This window comes from Humulus lupulus, chromosome X (genome assembly GCF_963169125.1).
Source record: "Humulus lupulus chromosome X, drHumLupu1.1, whole genome shotgun sequence".
Classification (NCBI taxonomy): domain Eukaryota; kingdom Viridiplantae; phylum Streptophyta; class Magnoliopsida; order Rosales; family Cannabaceae; genus Humulus; species Humulus lupulus.
Window position 1 is genome coordinate 170,037,778 of NC_084802.1, and position 16,665 is coordinate 170,054,442.

At 33.8% G+C, this 16,665-nt stretch overlaps 1 protein-coding gene across 1 annotated transcript; it reads left to right on the forward strand.

Annotated features, from left to right (window-relative positions):
• The first annotated feature begins 2,616 nt into the window (after positions 1-2,616).
• On the forward strand, positions 2,617-4,729 carry LOC133803163 (probable plastid-lipid-associated protein 8, chloroplastic). Its single transcript, XM_062241123.1, has 4 exons — positions 2,617-2,957; positions 3,209-3,332; positions 3,711-3,890; positions 4,425-4,729. The coding sequence occupies exons 1-4, from the start codon at positions 2,724-2,726 to the stop codon at positions 4,622-4,624; spliced, it is 738 nt and encodes a 245-aa protein (XP_062097107.1). The 5' UTR covers positions 2,617-2,723; the 3' UTR covers positions 4,625-4,729.
• The last annotated feature ends 11,936 nt before the right edge of the window (positions 4,730-16,665 follow it).

Below are 16,665 nucleotides of genomic sequence, written 5' to 3' on the forward strand. Positions count from 1 at the left end.
ACCAATAATATTGGCTGGTGGACTAGAAGGATTTTAACCTTTGAACCACCTAATAAACTATTCGTGTCATCATTTTACTTGGAGATCATTCATCTGTTACGGTTCATTATTTAGCACTAATCCCACGCTTTATTCTATTAATTATCTGTTGCCGAAGAACCGCGTCAACAGATTGTTTTAGTAGATTGAAAGTATTAGTAAGGAATTAAGTTTATTTATGGAGTTTTATGGAGCTTAAAGCTTAAAAATCTAAAGAAAAAAAATTAATGGTGGTTTCAACCATTTTCGGAGATAGAGAAACTCATAATTTTTCGACAGCCTATCTAATTTTTCGACAGGGTGTTTGATATTTCAAGCTAGCTGTCCAAATTTCAGACCAATCGTCGTATATTTTCGACTACCCGTCTAAATTTTAGACATGTCGAATTTCGGACAACATGTCATATATTTTGATCGCCTTTTTAGATGGACCTTCAAATTTTTAGACGGGCTGTTAAAATTTTCAGACAGGTTGTCGAATTTTTATATTTTCATGATTTTTGCGATTTTTATTTTTTTAATATAGTTTTTTATCTAAGTAATACCAATAATTTATATTTGTTTGTTTGTTGTATTTTTTTTTTCAGATGTCATAAAAAAAATTGTAATATTATGTGGTGGATTGTGGAAAAAGAATGAAGACTCATGAAAATGGATTTCAAATAATTCGCGATCATGATCAAGTATCATATTGTTATAGACTTCTATTGATGTTTAAAAAAAATCTAACAAAACCAAATGAAGGTGTATATCGTCATAATTGGATCCTAATTAATATTTTTCTATTAAAGCTTTTTAACCAGCTCACTTGATGATTAATGATTGAGTGGTAGATATCCTAGTCAAACTACTAAGATGATTGAGTGTCATAATCAACCTTAATAATAAGATGACCAATTAGATTGCAATGAACACTTTATAGTTGTTAAATTGATCTAATTATATCTTTTACAATATTAGATCAATTTTATATTGTTAAATTGATCTTCGTTTGGTATTTCGACTACTTGTTTGAATGTTTCAACTAATGTCTACATATTTCGACAACCTATCTAAAAGTGTGAAAATGCCTTTAAAAAAACTAAAATAATGCTATATAAAGGTTCATATCATCATTATTCTATCCTAATTAACATTTATTAACAACCAATGTATATATCTCGACACCCTGTGTTATAATTCAATCACTTGTCTAAAATTTTTGATCACCTGTCTATATATTTCGACAGACTGCCTAAAATTTGTATAACCTGTCTGAATCAAGTATAACCAGTCTAAATTTTTCCTTATAAAATCATATCTAAAGCTTAAAATTTAAATTTTAAAATTACACAAAATTATCAAAATATTACATATCCATTCAAGTCCAAAATAAATAAATCATGTAAGTTAATTCTATATTGAAGAGGTCGTGGTCGATTTTTGTAACTTCAACTAACTTTTCAAAAGTTAGGTTAGTTTGTACCAAACTTGATCTTGATCGCGGGCCATTTGAAATCAATTTCCATGAGTCTTCATTCTTTTTCCATAATCCATCACATAATATTACAACATTTTTTTATGGCATCTGAAAAAAGAATTCGACAAACAAACAAATATAAATTATTTGTATTACTTTGATTAAAAAATTATATATAAAAAATGAAAATCACGAAAAATCATGAAAATCTGGAAATTCGACAACATGTCTGAAAATTCAACAACCCATCTAAAAATTTGATAAGTGATCGAAATATATGATATGTTGTCTGAAAATTCGACATGTTTAAAATTTGGATCGGTGGTCGAAAATATACGACGACTTGTGTGAAATTTAGACAACTGATTTGAAATATCAGACACCCTGTCGAAAAAATTTGGGTTTCTTTATCCCAAAAAATGGCTGAAACCACCATTAGTTTTTTCAGATTTTCAAGCTTTGAGCTCCAAAAATAAACCTAGTTACTTGCTAATACTTTCATTCTACTAAAACTATCATTTTACATTTTTAATCTACAAAAACAATATAAAATCTCATTTTTAATTAAAACCAATATAAACTAACCTATTAAATATTTGAGAATGTGGGTGGAGGTCAGATTTGTAGAGAGAAGTGGGTGGCGACTAATGATGGGCAGTGATTGCCGACGGCAAGGTGGTGGTGGTGACCGCAGCGACGGGATGGGAGTGAGTGATCGTGGATGGGTGAGTGAGAGGAGCGAGTAAGAAGATCATAATTTTAGGGTTTTTATTTTATTTTAGTATTATTTTATTCTAAGAACAAAATAAGCAATAACAAAATTTTATTTTAGTCATTTAACTAAAAAATGATGTAAAGTAAATCAAAAGTACAAATTGCACTATTAAAATAGACAATTTTGCCAAAATATCCATAAATATTATCTATTTATTTATTTGTCTTTCATATCTACTCAGATTAAATATGCTAAACATTGAGGAGATAAGGATATGAAATTAAAATCTGCTTACGTGGAATCCTTAAAGCCAATAGCTAAACAATAAGAGGGTCCCACGTTGATTTAGTTCTTACCTGGCAGCACTGCCAAATTATCTGATATGAAAAAGAAAAAAAGAATAGAAAATGCTGAAATCTATTATCTAGCACCACCACCAGCAGCTACAACGATTTTTTTTTCTTTTCTCTTTTGGTTCTCTTTGTTCTCTGCAAATCCAAGTTCATTTCCATGGCTTCGGCTTCTTCTTTTGCATTATTACCCTCCAAGTTTGGAGGGATTTCTGAGAATTCAAGGCCCAAACTTTTTGAGTTACGCGCAAAACCCACAAATTTAATCTCATCTGTTGCATCTCACTCTCGTTTTCGTCAGAGCAAGACCTTGAGAGTCTCAGCTTCGGTCTCGGCCCCTAACCTGGAGCTCCGAAACGGTCCCTATGATCTTGTTTCTTCCATTATTTCCAAGGTATATTATCAAGCCCCTTTTAATTTTAGTTTCGAACATATATACATCTGCGTAGGTGGAATGGTACCATGAGGAATTATCATCTTTTAACAAATATAATTTTTGCTTTGGTTATTAATGTCATTGTGGTCATTTTTATGACCTTGTGTTTTATTTGTTAATGAGATGGCCTCGTTGCAGGTCTGTCCTCTGTTAATGATTTTTTAAATTATTTTAAAAAATATTAAGAATTATGATTTGGAGTTGACCAGGTTACAGAATCCGATAGAGGTGTTTTGCTTAAAAAAGAGGAGCACATTAAGGTAGCTGAAGTGGCTCAAGAGTTGCAGAAATATTGTGTTAATGAGCCTGTGAAATGTCCACTTATTTTTGGAGGTTAAGTACTCAAATCCAAGTTTTTGTTATTATTTAACATGCCAAGACTTGAGGTTTTTTTTTTTTTTTCAAATTTCAAACCCAACACTAATTTGGATAATATGTTACTACGGATGCTTAAAACTATTTAACAGCATTCACTGGGCCATTTATATGTTGTTAAAGTAGAAAGAGATGTTCTGGCTGTTTATGACTCACATTCATTTTACACTTGTACTCATACTGATTAAAGTTTGGCTTGTGTTATAAAAATCCAAATGCTCCATAGTAAATCTCATATTTAGGTAATTGTTTATAGAAACTACATATCTTGTTCTACTTTTTTGAGCAACTGAAAAAACACTTGTTCACCGTATAGAAACCAAGTGCCTTTTTCAGATTGGGATGTGGTGTACTGCTCGGTGCCAACATCACCTGGGGGTGGCTACAGAAGTGCATTGGGCCGCATTTTTCTTAAAACCAAAGAAATGATTCAAGGTATAGAAGCTCCTGACGTTGTCAAAAACTTAGTGACCTTTTCTGCTTTTGGATTCCTGGATGGAGAGGTCTCTTTGAAAGGTTTGTCTTAAATCTCTCTCTCTCTCTCTCTGTAAATATATATATATATGGTTTTATACTGTCTCGAGTTTTATAATATGTTGGCTGAAGGTTCAGAACTGTAACAACATTTGAAGCAAATTTCTAAAACTGGTTGAGGATGGGTTCGGTTTTATCTATGGAATTTCCTACAAAGGTTTAAACAAGATGTACTAGCTCTCACCCAAAAGGGGTAACTCAAACAGTTCAGTCAGCCATGTGGTTTGCTCTTACAGATTCAAGTTCCTCATGGGCACCTATATAGTTTCAAATAAATAAAAAATGCAGTAGCTCTCATTCTGATACTCTCATTTTCTTCTCTAAGTATGTTTGTAGACTTGTAGTCATAATAGTGGGAACAGTTGCATAGTTGTTTAAAATTAGAATTGTAATGTACTTTAAGATAATGAGTATTTTTTTTCTCTCTCTCTCTATTATGTCACATGTTGGGCTGAAAATCTGTTCATTGTCAAGCCTGGTACGTACTCATCATCACTATTCCATTTTCATGAGCAGGAAAGCTGATAGCACTAGATGAAGAATGGGTCCAAGTAATATTTGAGCCGCCTGAATTGAAGGTTGGAGCATTGGAGTTTCGGTACGGTGGGGAAAGTGAGGTGAAACTTCGGATCACTTACGTAGATGACAAGATCCGGTTGGGGAAGGGGTCCAAAGGCTCTCTATTTGTTTTCCAAAGACGCAATAGTTCCGTGTGAAAAATCATTTGGTTGATATTATGAATAACCAAGACAGCTCTGTCCCCATGTACAATAAGTTTCATCTAGTTTATGTGTAGAGATCAGTAAGTTCTTTTCTCTTTCCATCTAGTTTTTTTTTTTATAAACTCTTTCCATCTATTTAAATTTAAAGCAATTTAAGAAGGGAAAAATGTGAGGTATTATCCTAATACTCTATTAATACTCAATATTTATTATCTATGGCAACTTTAATAATTATTAAAAAATATGCACCCAATCTATTTTTTTGACAAATTTGCCCCTCACAATTTCTCATCTTCCCTCTCTTCTCTTTCTCTCTCACTAGAACAAAAATACCCATACCATAATTCCCTCTTTCACCCAATTTAAACACATTTCATCATCTAAAACAACACATACAGTAAATGTCCCATCACCGCTGAAGAACCCATCAATTTTTTTTAATAATTCAGAATCCAATCCTAAATTAAACCCATGGAAACATTCAATTAAAACACTAATTCAAATGTTTTGATATCTGTGCATGATTTATTAGATTTTATTGTAATTTTTTTTTCATATGAAAATCTGCGGATTTTAGATTTTCAATTATAATCGATACTTAACAATGGTCTAGCAATGTTCCTATGAAAATTTGATTTTTGAGGCAAAACACAAGGCTAAATTGATGCTTAATGATGGTCTTGTGATGGTCTTGACAAAACTTGATCTTTGAGGAAAAAAATGGTGCTTAACGATGGTCTTGTGATGGTCTCAACAAAACTTGATTTTAAATGCCAAAACTGAAGCTCAATGATGGTCCTATGATGGTCTCAACAAACCTGATTACAAAAGTTAAAAAACGATACTAAAACGATGCAAAATTGATGGTTTTATCTATAAAATTTTGATTTTAGGAACCAAAATGTTGTTCTTTTTTTTTTAGAAAATAGCAAGTCAAACCTCCTACGGTGTTTGGCACACGTAGATCTTGAAAAAAATACTCAAATTATAAAGAAAAATCACCTCAAATGGAAATCGAGTGAAAAGTTAAGGCTTTCCAAAGTTTTTATCAATTTTTAATCAAAATTTGACTCACATACAAAAATTATATTTCTATTTTTGCATCGAATTACATCGATCATCCATCGGTGTTGCATTGATTTTACATTAATTTTTACTCCCAAAATCAAGTTTTTATAAAACTATCAAAAATGCATCGAAATAGCATCATTTTTGCCCTAAAATTTAAGTTTTCATGGTACCATCGCTACAACATTGTTTTAGCATCGTTTTTCGCCTTTAAAATTAAGTTCTCATGTGATCATCGCTAAACCATCGTTAAGTGTCGATTTAGCATTATTTTTTGCTCAAAAATCAAGTTTTGTTGAGATCATCATTAACCATTGATTTAGCATCATTTTTTCTTTTGCCTCAAAAATCAAGTTCTCATGGAACCAACGCTAGACCATATTAAGCATTCATTTAGTATTGTTTTTTTGCCTCAAAAATTAAGTTTTTATGGGACTATCACTAGATCATCATTAAGCATTGATTTTAATCGAAATTATGTAATTTCTAGATTTTTAGATCTAAAAAAGATCGCGATAAAAACCAAAAAATCTTAATCTGAAGTGTTTGAAATCTATGAATTAGTGTCTAAATTGAATATTTTTACGAGTTTAAGTTATGAACCATTAGAAACATGAAGAAAAAAAGTTGATGGCATGGAGGATGGTTTTTATTTATTTATTTGTATGGGTGGTGTGGTGTGGTGTGGTGTGCTTTACCGTGGGGAGAGAGAAGGAGAAGGGAAGGAGAATTAGAGAGAAGAGGAAGAAGATGGTTTGAGAGAGAGAGACAAGGAACTTTGTATGAAAAGGGTATTTTTGTGTATTTTGTTGAGAAAGACATACTTTGCCTGTAATTATCAACTTGCCATATTATTTAAATATTGGGTATTAGAAATCATATCCTTTTAAGAATTCTCTTCTAGTTGAATGAAATTGAAAAGGAGCAAAGCAAGGAATTGGTAAGGATTTCCTTTTGGGTGCAACTTCCTTTTCTATAATTTGTAAGTACAATGCCTCAGTTGCTGAGAATTTTTTTTAAAGGGAAAGACAGAAAGTTTCGAATGACAATCGCTAATGGTGGAAGCAGAAAATGAACAATGATTTAACGCATTAACTCTTCAATGACTTGTATAACAAATATGTAATTCTATCACGATTTGATTAATCGGTAAAAATAATTAATAAAGTAAACCAGGAGAACAAAAGAAGGTATGGCCTTATTCTTGGAAAAAAAATCTGCTGTCCCCAATTTCCTATCCCTTTCATGTCCCACCAATTATTGTAACACACATCATCTATTTATAGTGTTAATATAGTTGGAAAAAGAGAAAGTTGTAAATAATTTAAATATATATTAAATAAATAAATGAAGTGTCTTAAACTAATTGGTGGGACATAGAAGGGATAGGAAATTGAGGACAGCAGATTTTTTTTCTTATTCTTGTTGGGAATTTTATACTCGAGGATGGAAGAATAGATACAACTCAAACACAAAATATAAGTAAAGACAAGTTACACACGCGAGTGGAAGAAAGAAGAAGGCTAATTGGTGTTTTACTCATAACTAAAAAAAATTGTTTTTTTGTTTTTAAAACTAATTAACTATTTTCTGAAAACAATTAGAGGTGTTTGACATTGTTTTCAAAAAATAATTTTTAAAAATAAAATTACAAAAAACAAAAAAAAAGTTAAGAATAATAAAAGTTGTTTTTAAATATTCTTAATTTTTTTTTCTTATATAACATTTTTAATTATTATTAGCTCACATCAATTTCTCTCTCATTAATTTATCTTTCATCACTTTCTCTCACATCACTTTTGAGCTCCTTATTTTCTCTTTCCGCATTTTTTCTATCTCGTCATTTTCTCTCTCCTAATATTTTTATCTCACTATTTTCTCTATCATTTTTTTTTTCTTGCATCAATTTCTCTCTTTTCAATTTTTCTACCTCAAAATTTTTTTTTTTGATCAAGAAAGAAAGGCTTTATTAATCACAACCAAAATACAAACTAACAACCTCCCTCAAGGAGTTGACACTAGCAACATTACAAGGAACATATTTTCCTTAAAAAGATCCTCTCATTTTCTTTCATTTTCTTTTGAGTAAAGCAACGAATTCTATACACGATATCTCTTTTTATCATGTCTACTATAATATTGACTCTATGAGAGTAACGGTTAAAAAAGAAAAAGCAAGTATTCCTATTATGCCAAATGTAATAAATTGTTGCTGAAAACACAGCCGCCACAATCCCTGCCTTAACACCTTTTCTGATATCTTCAATCCATCGGGTCCAACCACTGAACCTTAAAGACCAATTGCATCCAATCCAAGCTTGGATTTGATGCACAACCTGCTGAGAGAAAAAGCAATTAAAAAATAAATGGTCATGATTCTCTTCAGCATGTCCACAAAACGGGCAGAGGAAGCAATCTAGATGCATAAGCACCCTATGCAAGTGATCCCGGGTTAACAACTTATCATTCACCGCTTGCCAAATAATAAATCGATGCTTTGGCACACTCATCCTATTCCACACAAAGTGATGGTACTTGACTGGATCTTAGTGAATAAATCTCTTATAAAGCAAACCAATTTTGAATCTCCCTTGACTGCCCACTTCATCAATTTCCTTTTGAGTAAAGATATCTCGAATGTGACAAATTTTGCGCCAATACCAACTTGAATCTAACTTAAGTTGGTATTGCCAGAAACATTGACCCTTTAAGTATACAGTGTCAATCCATTTCACCTACAAAGTCTCTTGTTGGTGACTAATAGCCCAAACATATTTGGCAAGCATTGCCTTGTTCCACTTAGCTCCTTCACCGAATCCCAAACCCCCAAAAAAATTTGGCAAGCAAATAGTGGACCAGGAGGTAAGATGAAAATTACTTCTGGTACCATTGTTACCCCACAGAAACCACAAGCATAACTTGTCAACCACTTTGACTATGCTTTGAGGGAGCAAGAAGATATTCATCCAGTAGTTCCGCAAACCCAAAAGGACAGACGTAATGAGTTGAGTCCGCCTTGCAGAAGATAGATGCCTACTAGCCCAAGTATGAAGCCTTAGCTTAATTTTTTTTAGGATCTCTCCACAATCTGCCACTTTCCATTTTGTTGGCCTCATAGGAACCCCAAGATATTTAAGAGGAAATGTTCCCTCTTCGAGTTGCAAAATCTGAAGCAACTTGACCTTGACTGCAATCGAAACACCTCCAAAGTACACTTGAGATTTGCTAAGGTTAGCCTTCAACCCTGTACTACTGCAGAAGTCCTCAAAAACTTGTTTAACACACTGAACTGAGCCGCTGTTAGCTTTACAGAAAATAACTAAGTCATCAGCAAAGCATAGGTTGATAATCTTGAGGCTTTTACACATAGGATGAAACCTGAAATCTTGTTGCATAGCCCCTAGTTGAAGCAACCGAGTGAGGTATTCCATAACCAATACAAACAGTAATGGGGAGATAGGGTCTCCTTGGCGAAGACCCTTAACTCCCTGAAAACCCCCCTGCAATCTTCCATTCATCATGAGTACATAAGAAGTGCCACGGAGACACACCATCACCCAATGAATGAACCTGGTAGGAAATCTAAGACAGATTAACAACCTCTCCAAAAAGCACCAGTCTACTATATCATAGGCTTTACTTAAGTCTATCTTCAAAGCACACCTCGGGGAAGTATTTCTTCTATTGTAATTCTTGATCAAATCTTGAAAAATTAGAATATTATGAGCTAGAGATCTCCCTTTAACAAAAGCACCTTGATTTTGACTAATCATATTAGGTAGAACTTCCGAGAGCCTGCTACATATCATTTTTGAAATGCACTTATATAAAGTGTTGCAGCACGCTATAGGTCTATAGTCAACCGCCCTACTAGGCATAACCGTTTTAGGAACCAGAGCAAGAACTGTTTCGTTAAGCTCTGCAGGGATCTTCCGAGTATGAAAGAACTCAAGAATAGCCTCTGATATTTCATCAACTATGTCCTGCCACATTGCCTTGTAAAACTCAGAACCATAGCCATCAGGCCCTGGACTTTTAGTGCCCGGGATGCTAAACAAAGCTTTCTTGACATCAGATTTTCTAAATTCCCTAACCAGACTCAGTTGCATCTCAATATCTAGGCAAGGACCAAGCTCTATGCATTGAGAATTAATAGTACTCATTGCTGAACTGGTGCTTCCCATATAACCTCTGAAATGGTCCAGGAAATGGTGAACAACTTCGTTGTAATCATCAATTATGACCCCCTGCTCATTCAGAAATGAAACAATATGATTCTCCTCCCTTCTTTTTTTAATGCAAGCATGAAAGTTCGAATTATTATCATCACCCTTCTGCAGCCAAGTAACTTTGCTACGTTGAATCAAAAAACTTCTGTATCTAGCAGAGTGATATTGATATCTAACTGCTGCAAGTTTTTCAGCCTCCTGAACAGCAATATCTGTTGGTGAAGCTTGAGCTCTATTTAGTGCCAGTTGATATTCACCTTTTTCTTGATGATATCCCTGCTCAACATCTTTAATTTTGTCCCTATTGAATGCTTTCAAAACATGCTTTAGCCGAAGCAGTTTTTTAATCACACCCAGTAAGCCCCTCACTGCCATAGGTTTATTCCAGCTACCCTTAACAACCTCTTTAAATCCTCTGTGAGCAATCCAGAGATTAAAAAAACGAAATGGCTTTGTGCCCAGATTACCATGTTTGTGAGTTTTGATGAGACAATAACAGTGGTCCAAGTTGACATCCCATTGGAATTCAGCAATAGTGTTAGGCAATGCATCTACCCAATCTTCATTAATAAAAACATGATCAATCTTCGAGTAAACCCTATCCCCTCCATCCTGCTTATTGGACCAAGTGAAATTAGAACCAATACTCTTGAGAGTGGCCATCTGAATATGGGCAAGCCAGGCATTAGAGTCAAGAATCTCAGCAGCACTTATTGTCCTCCCACCCGCTCTGTCATCAAAATTAAACACAACATTGAAATCTCCAACAATCAACCAAGGCTTTTTCGGTAAAGGAGTAAAAGTAAGACCCTTCCACATCTCCAATCTCTCATCCATGGTGTTAAGACCATAAACAAAAGTGACCAAAATATCTGTCTGCATACCTGTAAGTTTAACCAAACAGTGGACAAACTATTGTTGTTCCATCAGGACCTGAACTTTGATAAAAGACTTCTACCAAATAACTAAAATTCTTCCTTCTGTGACATTACTGCTATAATAATCCCAGCCAAGGAACAATTTAGCCATCATATCATCAACTTTATCCTTCTTCAATTTATTCTCTAATAAAGCACCAATTCCCACTTTATTCATCTTTAAGAGACTCAGAATAGCACATTGCTTATCCCTCTTATTCATACCCCTTACATTCCAACTAATTATATTGGAGCAGTCCATCAATCTCTGAGTATGTTAAATTCCCATTTTTCTCTCCTTTCCCTTGTTCCTGAAGAACCTTGAAAGCATTCTGTTTTTTGTCTATATCAGTCATCACTAACTTCCCTCTACCTTTTGAGTTCCCAACTCTCTTAGGAAGCTCCCAATTCTCTTTGTTATCCTGATCAGGTGTTAAGGAATTTTCCTGTGAATTTCCCCTTTCCTTAGCTACACTTTGAACATCTACCCCTGCCTCATCTTGTTTCTCTTCCACTTCCTTAGTAGCCACAGGATCCCCAGTTGAATCTCCTGAAATTGCAGCAGTAGCCGCAATCTCAGGTACAGCATTGGTTCCAGCAGTTTTCTGTTCGGTCACACTCTTCTTTGCCCAAATCTTTGAGCCATTTTTCTTGCATTCTGTCATGTTATGGCCAAATCCTTTGCAATTGTTGCATTTGATGGGGAGCCATTCATACTCAACAAACTGTTCTTGAACTTGGCCTCTCTCATTCACAAAATAAATGACAAACGGGGGGTCATCTGTTATCTCCATTTCAACCAGAACTCTAGCAAATCTAATCATAGATCTTTCCTTAGTAAACTTGTCCACCATAATTGGTTTCCCTATAGTGCTAACTAAGGCACTGAGGCATTTTTGGCCCCAATATTGAAGTCCTAGATTAGGCAATCTGATCCAAAGAGGTACAAAATGAACTAACCTTACTGTGTCTAAATCTTGAGTCCAGGGTCACACTATAACTGGTTTCTTGTCAAACTGTACAATTCCAGTTTCCAGAACTAAATCTCGAGTAGCCTCATCATTGAATTTGACAATGGTGAGTCCCATATTCATCCTCACAACTCGTTCAATGCCAAGGTGTCCCCAGATACGTTTAACAAAGCCTTCAAAAATGGCAAATGGGGGATTGGCTCCCATCACCATACATATCACTGCAGAACTCCAATTTTGTGCTTGTTCTGCAACCTCTACCATATCAATTTGAGCAACTCTCTTCCCATTTTTCATTATCGGTTCCTCATAATGAAGCTTGGCCACCTCACTAATCTGATGTTTTTCCTTAAGTTTCGCCCAATGAGATTGAGCTGAAGATTGAAAGTCTTCCTTCTCAGTTTCCTCAGCCCAATTTGTCTTCAGCAATTCTTCCTCTAAGCTCTTCTGACCACCACCACATACAGGGCTCACATTCATCTCCGATAATGGGTTCTCCATTAGGTCCTTTTCTTCAGTCATTTGCATTAGCAAGTCTACCTCTGAATGCATAATCCGCTCTTGATCCTTCGTTTGATATTCATTCACGATCGTGGATTCCTGGTTTGAAGGGGGCTCCTCAGTTCGAGATCTAGATGCAGGCTTTTGAGTAACCTTCTTCTTCTTCATCGCGGAGAGAAGAGAGGATTCTGCGCACGCCTATAGTATCAGTTACCTCAAAATTTCTCTCCTTATTTTTCATCATTTTTTTCTTTCACATTACTTTATCTTATTATTTATTACAAACTTTTAAAAGATTTTTCTCTTTGTAAATATATTTATTAATTTTTTATTTAAGATTTTTTTTATAAAATAAAACTAAAAAATTATTTTTAGAAAACATTAATCAAACACCTGTTGTTTTTTGAAAACTACAAAAATTATTTTCTGTTCTCATTTCTGAAAACATAATTTTGAAAACAAAAAAATAGAAAACAAGGCGAAACAGACCCTAAGTTTCTTAGAAAAAATGAACACACAAGCTTGAATTAGTTATAAAACTTTGCCTAAAATCTAAGAGCGTGTTTGGTTCTTTTAACTAAAATATATTTTTTTTTAAAGTTAAAAACTATTTTTTGAAAACAAGCAAGGTGTTTGACATTGTTTTTAGAAAATTATTTTTAAAAACAAAGTTACAAAAAAAAAAAAAAAAAAACAGAAATTTCCATAACAACAAAAAATTGTTTTCTGATGTTCTCAATATTTTTTGTCCATTTTTTCCTCACATCACTTTTTTAATTATTATTATCTTACATCATTTATTCTCACATCACTTTTTTTCTCATTAGTTTCTTTCTCCTCACTTTCTCTCACATTAGTTTCTCTCTTATCACTTTCCATTTCTTTATTTTCTCTCTCATCACTTTATCTCCCCTTATCTTTTCTCTCTCTCAATTTTCCCTCTTTATTAGAATCTGAGTTAGTTTATCTTCTTCAACTAATTTCTGATATAGGTTGTTACTTTGTTAATCTTGGTTTGTTACTCCTTTCTTGTAACTTAGTTGCCTATTTAAGACACCCCACCTTGTATTTTCTGACACTTTTGCTCATTATAATAATAATAGCAAAATAGTCTTTCTCCTCTGTTTCTCTCTGAGAAGTTCAACAACTATTATGGTATCATAGCTAGGTTCACTCCTACAACATGCATAGTTTAGGCATATTCTTCGACTTTGACGATTGTGATTGCTGAAAAGAAAGGAAATCTCTACATTCTTCAACAAGATTTTTTTTTCATTTCTTGTAATACTCATGTACCTTCATGCACAACAAATGTAGACTCAAGTTCTCATAATACCAATGTAAACTAATGGCATATACGCATTGGTCATCATTCTTTGCTTATTACAAATAAGCTCATTAAAAAGTTGTATTTTTCATTTCAGTAACATAATTCTTCAATATGTTCTATATGTCATCTTGCCTAACAAAAACGTCTTCCCTTTATTTCAGCAATAATTTTTCTACTGCAGTTTTTGATCTTATCCACTTGGATTTTTGGGGTCTTTTTCATACAACAAGTATAGAAGACTTAAAATATTTTTTAACAATTGTAGATGACAAATCTCACTATACATGGACTTACATGTTAAAAGCAAAATCAGATGTAAAAGACATTATTCATAAATTTTTTAACCTCATTCAAATACAATTGTCCACCACCGTCAAGGCTATCCGAAGTGATAATGCCCCTGGGCTAAATCTTGCTGCATTTTATGCCAAAAATTGTGTTCTTAAACACCATTCTTGTGTTGATAGACCTCAACAAAACTCAGTTGTTGAAAGAAAACATCAACACCTTTTAAATGTGGCTAAAGCAATTCTTTTTCAATCTCATTTGCCCCTTGCTTATTGGGCTTATTTAATCAAAACATCCACTTACCTCATTACCTGAACACCCTCTATGCTCCTTAATGGAAAAACTTCATTTGAAATCCTTTTTGAAAAGGAACTCATTTATACACACTTAAGAAGCTTTGGGTGCTTAGCTTATGCATCTGCATTGGACAAACATAGACATAAATTCTCTCCTAGATCAAGAGCCTATGTTTTTATTGGCTATCTCGATGGCATGAAAGCTAACTCTCTTCTTGATATTGCCACAAATCAGATCATACACTCCAGGGATGTCATATTTCATGAAACAATTTTCCCTTTTGCCAACTCCCTCTCTCATTACATTCTTAACAATTTTTTCCCTCAAAACATATTACCTACTACTATATCTATTTCTAATTTGGAGCAACCAAGTATCCCCACACCTCATCCTTCAACCACTACCAATAATATCAACATCCAACCAGCTGAAACTATAATCACTAGAGCTGGTCGTCAATTAAAAAAACCATCTCATCTCCAAGACTATATTTGCCAATCCCCCACTTCCTTAACTTAAACTCCATATCCAATCCAACAACCCTTATCATATCACAAATTATCATCACCTTTTCGGGCTTCCATACTTGCATCCAATACTCATATTGAACCACAAAATTTTTCTGAAGCATCCAAACATCATGAATGGCAACAAGCCATGAAAAATGAATTGGATGCCTTAGAAGCAAAAAAAACTTGGATCATCACATCTCTTCCTCCTGGATGTAAACCAGTAGGAAGAAAATGGGTATACAAAATAAAATATAAACCCAATGGTGCTATTGATCGCTACAAAGCACGCCTCGTCGCCAAAGGCTATACACAAAAATATGACATTGATTACACTTAAACTAAGGCACCTGTTGCAAAGTTTAACACTCTTAAAATCCTCTTAGAACTTGTTTCCATGAAACAATGGTCCCTACATCAAATGGACATCGATAACGCCTTCTTACATGGCAACCTCAACGAGGATGTTTATATGAATATTCCCAAAGGTTATACCCATATCACCCCACAGCCTAAAAATTATGTTTACAAACTCCAAAAGAGTCTGTATGGATTCAAACAAGCATCTAGGCTGTAAAATCCTTTTTTGGCTAAACTTTAATTTAGACAAAATATTTTAAATTGTTTAATGAAAATTAGTAGCATATCTCCATATTGATTTTCAGATTAATTAGCAATATTTTCAGCTGATTTTGTAATATGAAAATATCTTTAAGTGTGAATATATTTGTTGCCTTATTTATCACAAATAATCAATTTTTGGTAAAAATATATTGTGCAAATATCTTGAGATTATTTTCAGGGATTATGTGAGATTATGTCTATTCTGGAATAAAGAAGGTGTCGAAAATGAACATGGTCAAAAGAAATGACCATGTTCATTCTGCCAGATAAAACTGATTACGTTGCTGACTCACCAGTTTCCTTTCCTGTTGACACAGAATTCATCTGGCTGGCTAATTTCCTAAATCAAAGGAATTCGCAAATTGATTTCAAAGATACTAGAAATTGATGGCCTTGGACGATTTCCCTGCCTATAAATATCTTGCCAAGGCCTTTGGAATTTTTATCTCTTCCATTTTGAATATTTGTAAACATTATGTTATTTTGAAGAGTGTCTTTATTTGTAGAGATTATGTTTGTTCACCTTAATCTTTGTGAGAGTGCTGAGTGTACTTGTGGATATCTATCTAGTCCATTATAAACAGATAGTGTCTATAGTGAACGTGTTCATAAGGATCGTTGGGAGAGGATTCTAACTAAGTCTCACTTCGGGAGGAAGTGTGCACTCGCTATTCTTTGAAGGGAGTTCAAGAGAATCAGCGTTTCATCAAATCAGATTCTTAGAGAAGAGTACAACAAGATCACGGCAATAGTTTAAGAGGGAGTCTTACATTGTTTAAGTCAATGCTTTTGTACACATTGTTTCTTTACTAATTGGTTTATTCTCTGGGCGTGGCCCCAAGGAGTAGGTTATCCGAAAGGGTTTCTGAACCTTGTAAAAATTCAGTGTGTTCTTTATTTTTTACACTGTCTATTTATTGTGTTCAGTTTCTGTCGTGACAAGTTCGGATTCTGTCCCGACAGAACTGCTTTATGTGTAAACAGTTAATTACCATTCCACATTTTAATTAATTCACATGGTTTAATTAATTTGGTAATTACTAAAAACAGAATTTCATAGGCAATGGTATGATAAGCTTAGTAACACTTTGTTACAACAAAAATATCTATAATCCCCTTCCGATCATTCTCTGTTCATAAGAAATGATAAATGGATTTTTTTGGCATTATTAGTCTATGTTGATGACATTTTGATTGTCAGCAATAACGACATGGCTATAGATCAATTTAAACAATCTTTAAACTCAAAGTTCAAACTAAAAGAACTTGGCCCTCTAAGGTTTTTCCTTGGACTTGAAATT